Source organism: Epinephelus lanceolatus, chromosome 22 (assembly GCF_041903045.1).
Source record: "Epinephelus lanceolatus isolate andai-2023 chromosome 22, ASM4190304v1, whole genome shotgun sequence".
In the NCBI taxonomy this organism is placed as follows: Eukaryota; Metazoa; Chordata; class Actinopteri; order Perciformes; family Serranidae; genus Epinephelus; species Epinephelus lanceolatus.
The window spans coordinates 17,814,681-17,824,392 of NC_135755.1; the positions used below are offsets into that span (position 1 = coordinate 17,814,681).

Consider the following 9,712-nt stretch of genomic DNA (forward strand, 5'->3'; position numbering starts at 1 on the left):
CACACCCATCAGGAGCAGTTCAGGGTTCAGTATTTTGCCCAAGAGTACTTAGACATGCAGACTGGAAGAGCTCGGGATCAAACCGCGAGCTTCCAATTAGACGACCCACTCTACCTCCTAAGCCAGTGGTTCCCAACTGGTCCGGCCACTGGGTCCAGATTTCTTCTTAGTCATCAGTTCAAGGTCCACTCAGTTTAATTTATTTAGCGTTATACATGCATTTGGCCGTGTCGTCGAGCTAGTTTGCTGACTCTGTTAAGTAGCTGTCTGTCATTCATTCACTCTAAAGCAGGAAGTTGTACTTCATAACAGGAAAAAACTGTGCTGGAAATTCACTGCATTTAAAAATAAAGTGTGTTTTTTACAAACTTGACTTGTTTGTGAGTCACTTGCGATCCATTCAGAATGAACCCACGACTAGTGATGGTGAAATGAAGCCTCATGAACCAATTTCTTCATTTTCTGACCCCACCAGATGGCGCTCTTGGTTTAAAGATAAAGGCTGAAGGACTTGCAATGTTCAAACCATTGTTGAACAGACAGCACCATCTGGTGGCTTCAGAAAATAAAGACAGTGGTTCATGAGGCCTCATTTGGCCATCACTACCCACAACCCACTCATGGATCGCAGCCCATCAGTTGGAGGCACTTATGAAATGTAGGTTTTGGGGTTCCTCTCCCAGGAAAGTTTGAGCATCAAACACTCAGTGTCCTGCATTCTGGTAAATTTTTATGCACCAATACCCACCCCTACCGCTAACTTACAGACCAGAGCAATGTGGGGGTAGGGTGGGCACAACATTTGCACAGCAACGCTGTTGTGTCAGGATGGCATTACTTGAGGTAATTGTGTGGCACTACTAGGAAGCTCCCACCAGACCTAGCTGGTGCACAGTGCAATGGAGACTGGAGGGTGGGTAGTGAATCGTATGTTTCTACGTGTTAAAACTGAAGAGTAGCAAAATTTAAATGTAGACCGACATGTGTAACTAGTCAAAAATGAATAACCACTGCACAGTATGGTGTCTGAAAGCAGAAACACACCCTATCATACCTATGGCTTCAAACAATGGTTTGATTCCCTGAGCTCTGCACGTTAATAATTTATACTTCCTGATTCATAGGTGGTAATGACCAGCTATTTTAAGCATCCCCTCTGAGCACCTCCACTGCTCTTTCTCGATTGGCTGTATGGTCATAACTGGCAGGAAGTCAGTAACAGAGTAACAGTCCAGCGAGGACCTGCTCCAGTAAGAATCTCTCTCTCAAGCCAAGTAGCACAACTTGGCAGCAGTGATAGGAAATTGATCAGATCCAGTGACTTGGGTGTGTAAATGATGGTTTAGGACTCCAGCCTGCACCCAGAGGGGTGTGTAGTGATACCAAACAGAACAGTGCGTGTTGCCTGAGAGAGCTGACGGAGCAGTGGGAGCAGTAGTTGAGGTGAGATATGGCCCTAAACTCTCTGTCTGTCCCAGGAGGGCTTTTAGCCTCTTGCTAAGCATGCAGAGCTGTCCCGGGCTATTTACAGAGGTGACTTATGCAGGCTAGTGTAAGGTACACTGTGCCTCTGTAAGAAGACACTGCTGCTCTGACAGGCGGAGGATTTCTGGGGTGAATACAGCTGCTGACAGTGGGGCCCAGGTGCATCAACTGTGGGCTGGTTAGATTTATTTATCCAGTAAGAGTTTTCAGAACATGCAAACTCTTTTTCTACTGCCAGCTAATTAGCAGCACCACTGGAGTAAATTAAGAGTTAGTGCCTGGCTTAAAGGCACCTCTGCGGTATCTGCTGAAGGATGGAAGACTTGTTTATTTGCCCTGTGTGATCTGCAGACCTGATGGTCACTAGCCTCCTCTCTATTTACTAAAGCCCAGTTCAGAACAAAGATTTGCAACGAGACAAAACCATCTCAGAACGTTGCAGAGAAAAGTTAGTAGTAGTAGTCTGAGCTCGACTCAAGCAGGCTGATGGTGTCACCTGCAACTCCACTGGTTTGAGAGCATATAACACATCACCTGTTTCAACAGATAATCAGCTTGTAGTTAAGTCCGCCAATCAGGTCAAAATGACCACAGGTAGGTGCTCCGTCCCTGAAGAGCCCTCTGTTTCTGTCCTCACGGTGTGCCGGTGTCAGACCGTGGGTCACTGCTGCTGTTCCCTTTATATGTTAGTATATTACTGTAGCATATTTATAATGAATAAAGTTCATCTGATGCATGTTTTCTTTTTGTTTCTCGCCCTGTTATCACACCTACAAATGCAATTGTAGCAAGTATCTCATCATCACTATCCTCATTCATATTGTAAGAAGCTACAAATTATATTCAGCCACAAAATAAGCACAAAAAGCTGGAAATCAGAATGGAAGCACAGAGAGTTGTTGCATAGAGATGATACACAGTCTCATCTAGTTGCATTGGTGTGAACCTGCAGGTTTTAAGAATGTTGCTGAACAGCGCATTTCAAGTAGTCGCCTGTTTCAACTCGTCTCGTCATGAATCTTTGGTGTGAACTGAACCTCTGGTTAACAGCCAGTTAAACTGAGCTGTAAATATGATGCATCATTATGTACAGTCAGAATCATTGATAACACACTGACAAAATACGAAATAGTCAAGATCCTGGTCTTTTGTTCATTGTAGAGATGGAACGACACGACAAATGTAGCACTATTTCTACTGTATACTATAGGTTGACAAATAAGGGGCATCATGTGACATAAGCCTTGATTCTATAAAGCAAACTTTTAGACGGCATTTAAATATGGTGTAATATTTGACCAATGGAAAGCAAGTAGCCAATCAAAGATAGCATTTATGCAAATAGACTCTTTGGTTAGCAAGGATTGGCTTTGTCTTAACTACTGTGAGTTGCTGGTTGAATGTTTTGTAGGTGAAGGACTTGCATAATAGGAGGGATGAGATTGTCATTTGACTTTAGGTTTGACTTTTGTCCAATCCAGTAATTTAGTGGGAAACCATAAAGCTCTCAGATAGCAGATGAAAAGATATGGGAGGCTCTTGCCTGGCATTTTAGTGGTTCTCACCATACAGACACTACAGTAGCTATATGAACTAATGAGCTGACCGGTTGGGTACCAAACTCTACTTTTAAGGGTGCCAGCAGAATTACATCGGTATTACCTAGTTCTGATTCACATAAAATAAAGCACACCTGGGTCAGGAAAACAAGCTCAGACAGACAGTTCCCAGAGCTGCCGGTTTCAGAAAAGAGGCAGAAGCGCTGCAAAGTGCCCAAACCTGGCAAGCTGTGCACAGAGCTCCATCTGCGTTCCAGTGAGATGTACAGTACTATGGCTGCAGCACCAGCAGTTTTGATCTATGTGTTCCATTTTCTTTACTATTGTATGTGCAGAGAAGCACAATCGCTTTTTAACTGTAGCTTGTCCAAGAATTAAATTTTTGTTTTTGCAGAAAGAGTCCAGTACCATTGGGTACCAATGCCGAATTCAAGGTACTGGTATCTGTTCAAATGTGAGCAGTACCCAACCCTACTAACTGGACTAGTCTGATGCTTGAATTAAGTTAGGTCATACAAAGTGTTGTTCGATCACATCTAAAGGCAAAAGTGTTAATAGCTATCACAAATGGTCAAAGAGGCAAGACATGATTTTGGACAGTCTCCCCCGAAAGGCATTCATAGTGCTGCACTCATTTGTAAACACAAAAATTGACAGAACCAGTTGTGTGAAGAATTTAAAAAGAGAGCTTGAGAGAGAAGCCCTGCCTACACCTGGCAAAGTGAGCATGATTGTCCACAGTGTGGGACTGTCTGTTTTCAAACTATTGGACGCAGCCCTCCCCCTCATCTTCTTGACATACACATTCCCAATCAGTGCCTCCCTCCATCCTGTCGCTGCTGTCCCCACACTCTCCAACCTGCCTCCCACAGGTCAGCATCTATCCAGTCATACTTGGCAGGTTGCCACACCTGAAGGGTCTACGAATCCCTCAACTCAACCTGACCCCATGTTTTCCACCTTCTCCCTCACCTGTCAACAGCCGTAAACCCACTTAACTGAAACTCTACATGCAAAAGCCATGACCCTGTCCAGGAATCCCCAACTGGAGCCAAAGTCTCCATGTGAAACCATTCCCTTCCTTCCCATCTTCCCACCGTGACCCTTCCCCCACATGGGATACAAATCCATCCACTGTCATGCTTTTGCGGAGACCCACCTCCAACGCCAGCTCCTCCATCTGAAGCTGCTTCATGGCGCTGCGGTTCCCATCCACATTTTTGTGGTAGTAGATCACCATCACGTCGTACTTTTTCATGATGGACTTGTAGTTCTTGGCGTTGAGGTCATGGACACGGTCTTTGCCATCATACTCGGGGATCTCCAAGCCCTTCTCCCCCCAGGACAGGGTCCCCAAAGATAGAAAGACCCCCAATAACACCCAGCCCCACTTCATGGCTATTGTCACCTGGTGGCCACAAGAACGCCTCTTCTCAGAGCCTTAAGTAGAAGGGGAAAAAACTCACTTTTGGTTAAAGCTGTCCCTAACGCAAGTTGGTGTCAAGTAGGGAGAGTTAGGAACAAACTCTGCTTCCTTTCCCCGCTGGCTAGAGAAGAGCAGGTTCAACAGTGACACCCTCCCTTTAAAAAAGAGATACACGTGGTTTTGCTGACGCCACTCAGGGGAGGGGCCCTTTTTGGGGACTCAAATCAGTATGTGAGTAAGTGAGACATTGATTCCACTCGCCCCTCACAAGCTAGAGGGGCTGCCAAAAAAGTAGGACAGGCAGTGAGAGGGGTGGGGGACTCCTGAGCAGTGGTCAGAAAAATAGCATGGGTGGTAACATGGGAGGAGCTGTGCTTGGGTCATACGGCCACCTGTTTGAAGCCATGGCTATGAAAAGGGACAGCGGTTGTGTTGGGTGTTTGGGGAGCGACAGATACCAGCTTAGTGTCTTGGAGGACTGAAGGTATGGACGGATGTACGATGAGAGGTTGAGGAAAGAAGAGCTCCAAGATGCCATTCCCATATTAAGTTTTGCAGAGGAGCTGGACTCTCGCTAAAAATAAGGCCTCTGTGGGACAACACTGTGGACAAGATGGCGTCCACGCAGAGGGTCAGAGGGTAGATGTGCTCTGTAGCCACAGACTGACGGACAAGAGTCATGACAAGAGTCACGCATACACTTGATTTGTGCATCTAAAATTCTAGCTGGATGTGTGTTTTGTTAAAGTCACAGCTCATTTTCCGCAATTTTAATTTATTATTATTATTTTCTCGTAGCTGAACTGACATGGTGTTGGCCAGTTTTGCCAAGGTAATAAATATGGATAGTTTACAGTCAGATAATGAAGTATTATGTTGTGCTTTTGTCCCAAAAAGTGTCCCAAAAATGTTAAAATATTAAGCAAGCAAGAAAAACTTTATTTATTTTGCACATTTAATTCTAAGTAGAAGAAAATGTGCTGCAACAAAGTGCGAGGTAGAAGTTGTGGGCACAAAACAAGCCAGCAACCGACCATAAAAGTGAATCACATCCATTAAAGTTAAGACTAAAACCTCATGAAATAATAATTATAATGACAAACGCACTAATAAAAGATACAGAGACATGTGACTCAGAATTTATAAAAATGTGTTAAGATTAAACAAAATAAAAAATTCTAAAAGCAGACCATTAAAAGAGGGTAAATTAGTATTAATAAAAGAATTAAAAACAGAATAAAATAAGATAAATAGAGCAATGAAAGATAAAAACATGTGAGTAAAACAAAGAAGATATGATAAAATAATAAATAAACCAAAAAAACAGTAAAAGTAAAAGCACACGAGGTGTGTGACAGGGACAGGTAGATCAAAGGCCTGGAGGGAGGTAACAGGTGTCATTAAAGTTCCCTGTCATTCCATCCACACACAAAAACACAACAGCTACAGGAGGTTCCTCCCAATCACAGCTCTCTGCTTGCATCACAGGAGGAACCTCTTTGTCAGTTTGCCCTGAGCCTCAGCATTCTTTGTCTCTGTTGTGAAATTAAACCACTATTAAAACATCTTAATACAGGCAGTCTAATGTGGACAATAACCCACCGTTAAGTTTAACAAAAATAAAATAACTCATTCACGTTTTTAAGAACTCTAATCTGAAGCTTAAATCTGCTAAAAGTCGGCTAATTCAACTAAATGTGTCATTGAAGGAAGGCAATGCTGATAAATATTAACCAAAATTCTATTAGTGTATTGCCTATTTCTTACCTAAAATGTTTTCAGAAAGTGCACTGTTTGGCTGTAATATGAGAAATTGGGAACAGGAAGTAAATGCCATATTGTTATATTGTTATATATAAAATCGAAGCTGAAAGTAGTGAGATCAAGCGGTAATATTGAGCATTCATCTATTCATTTTCAACCACTTATCCGAAGGCTGAGAAAAGCACCCCAGACATCCCTCTCCCCAGCAACACTTTCCAGCTCCTCCTGGGGGACCCCAAGGCGCTCCCAGGCCAGATGAGATATGTGATGCCTCCAGTGTGTTCTGGGTCTGCCAAGATTCAGTTACTTCCACCTAAAATGTTTTCAGAATGCTATTTTAGCTTACTGTTAACTGTAATTCAAGATAGTTCATTGCCTGCCAGCCAGCCCCCCGTGGAAATATGGACAAGCTTGCCTTATGTCACCCACTAGCAGCTTCTCATAGTCGCATGTTTCCTGCCTCTTAAGCAAAAGCGAATGCCACAGTCATGCAGCACCAATTTCTAAAGTGTCTCTCTGCTGCAGAGACAGCCTAGTTTTATGAAAAGACCATCTCTCCAGCAGTGAAAAACTTCTTCAACAATAAAGTCATGGTGAGCTTGAAGGTCCATGGTGCCCTGTGAGGTTTTCTTGTAAACAAACATATTGCACGATGCAAACAAAACAGACCCACTCGTAGAAACAGAACACCACTTTGATTCTAAATGAAAATAGTCGGGATTGGTGTGCCGAGTCCTTGCAGGTAACAGTTTACTCAGTTGTCATGGAGATGGTTCACTTGTCATTTCATGACCCAAATATGAGAGAATAAATGGAATAAAACCAACATCTCACATTCAGATACCTTTAGTGCAATTTTCAATTCTTGATTCTGTTACTTCAGAATCAAATCCATTAAATTACAAATAGAAGATGATAAAAAAAAGGACAAATATTAAAAGCTGCTTGAATGTTCACTGTGGAGAAAACTGTAGTAAAAATATGGAAAATATTTGCTCTTACCGAGCTCTAATTGACCTTCGTCTAACCTCCGCCCCGTTGTGATGCTCTGACAAGCTGTCAGAGTAAGTATGGAGCCCACAGTGATTCCAGAGAGAAGCAGACAGAGGGGTCTACAGTGTGTGTTTGAAGGATATATCCAGGATGTCAAACTGACTCAGCAGCAACAACAGGTTAAAAAGACAAAGATAGTTAGAAGCTAAAGCCGAACTATAGGCTACAGATCACAGTGTAAAAGTGAACCACCACATCACTGCTGATCATCACACAAGACAATGAATATAAAGGGAAACTTTGCTGATATTGAACCAGCTGTGTGGCATCACAGTGTGTGCAGATGAATGGTGTTTGGCTTCACCGATGACACAGAGCTGGTTGAACATCAGCAGAGTTCCCCTGCTTCCCTATATATCTTCAGTAGCTAGCTAGCTAACCCTACACTTTTCAGGGTTTGACTTTGGTTTTGGAACAGGGAAGAAACGTATATCTTTTTCCAACCTCTCCAGGTAACGAGTATCATTAATACACGACGTGTCCCAGGCACAACATTTAGCTCCAAATCCACAAAACCAGCCTGAAAATGAAGGAAATCTGAAACGACTGCATTAGAGTCAATGGAGCACAGCTATGTTGTTGTCGGACCTGGTCTGAGCCAGGATTGGCCAGCACTTAGCGAATGGTCAATTGACTGCTAGTTTCAATACACACTATATCAACCTGAGGCACCTGCCAATCATAAACAGAGGGTGCGTTCCAAATCCCATACTTTGCAGTTCACCAAGCTCGCCAGCGACGGAGTTCAAACCAGACAGTTTGACAGGACAGGTCAAACAATTAATATTCCTATAAACACTTATCTACTGGTCATCAGTCAACTGTATGCCCTGTCATCCATCACTGCGACTTCTGACAGTCGATGTGACGTATTGTCCACTGTGCAGAGGATTGTGACCCAGAATAGACAGAAAAGCATGCTGGCTTGTATACTGCAAATCAGACCAGATGTAGAAGAACATCCTGGTACTTTTGGCACACTATATTTAACATACTATGTACTGGGACGTACTAAATCTTTTCCTGGCATACTATACAGCAGTGGTTCCGAACTGCTGGGTCGTGGATCCATTCTGAAAGGACCACAAGTGACTCGCACATGTGTCAAGTTTGTAAGAAGACTTTATTTTGAAATATAGTGAATTTCTACCATAAAGCTTTAATTTGAAGAGCTGTTTCCTGCTGTAGAGTGAGTGACTGATGGACAGCCACTTCACAGAGACAGTAAACTAGCACAATGACATGGCCAAATGCTGTAGGACGCTGAATGTTTTGGACCTTAAACAAATGACGAAGGTGAAATCCTGGAAAACCACTGCCATATAGTGTGGTAGTATGGGGATTGGAACACACAGATTGTTTTAGCCTAAATCAGAGGCAGCAAACCACTGACTCACTGCTACAACACGACCATGAGCAATGCTGCCATCCCGTTATCTTATGAGTACATTTTTAAGAATCACATCAGTTTTCTGTGTTTGATTGATTGATGGAAGAGGTATCCCACTATGTGTCACATAGAATTGTTCACACACCAGCGTTGTGTTTGTCATATTTCTGCACACTCATGCATGTGCGGTGTATTTTCAAGGATCTGATCTGAGCACAGAAAAGACGGGAAACTCGGAATGAGAGAGGAAGACAGATGTAAGCAGAGAGACTCAGAGACAGTGCGAGATCGTGTCAGCTATTCGTTTACAATGAGAAAGGGGAGAGGGCGGCTATTAATATCAGTGTGTAACATGATCAGCCTTCTCCTGCTGGCATGGAGAGTCAGACAGTGTGTGTGCCTTTTTGGATGCCAGTGAGGGTGTGGGGGATCCTGGCCCTGGTTGAAGGGTCTCTACTAGAGCATCCTGATAGCGTGAGAGATATAAAGAATATATTGTCTGCTTGTATATGCTCTGTGAAATTCTGGGATCCAGTAGAGGAAGTCAATAAATTGAGCACTGATGTGCTTATTTTTGAACTTAGTTAGCTGAGAGGTCATGTAATAGTTTGATGAATTAGTTCTATAAAATAATGTTCAGCAAATGCTCAGTCTGTTTTAGAGGCCCGGCTGAAAACTAAAGGGGACAAAGATCTTAAAGTACGTCCTGGCGTATACGGGACTAAGAGGTCGGAGTATAGCTGGGAGACAGACCATGAAGAGCCTTTAAAGTGATCAGTAATATGAGTCAAACTCCAAAAACATAGAATCCTACATTTCCCACGATGCTAAGGGCCGTTTCATAGTCGATGCAAAGGCACGCAGACGCGAACACATTGGGACACATCGAGACACATTGGCCGCCATGATGCGTGCTTGCGTCTCAAAATGTGTTGTCTATTTTTTTTTTTATATGGGACACGTGTAATACCTTGTGTTGCCAGCAGGGGTGATAATGCAAGCAACGTACTTGAAATCAACCACTTTATGTTATTC

The 9,712-nt window shown here is 43.2% G+C and overlaps 1 protein-coding gene across 2 annotated transcripts in view; it reads right to left on the bottom strand.

Moving 5' to 3' along the window:
- Positions 1-4,603, bottom strand: part of casq1b (calsequestrin 1b) — a 44,851-nt gene extending 40,248 nt beyond the window's left edge. Inside the window, exon 1 of one of the 2 annotated variants that reach the window (XM_033651648.2) lies at positions 4,204-4,603. In XM_033651648.2, the coding sequence (XP_033507539.2) occupies positions 4,204-4,440 (237 nt within the window). In that variant the 5' untranslated portion in view covers positions 4,441-4,603. The remainder of the gene's footprint in view (positions 1-4,203) is intronic. The other variant, XM_033651650.2, reaches the window with a different exon arrangement.
- Positions 4,604-9,712: the final 5,109 nt, after the last annotated feature.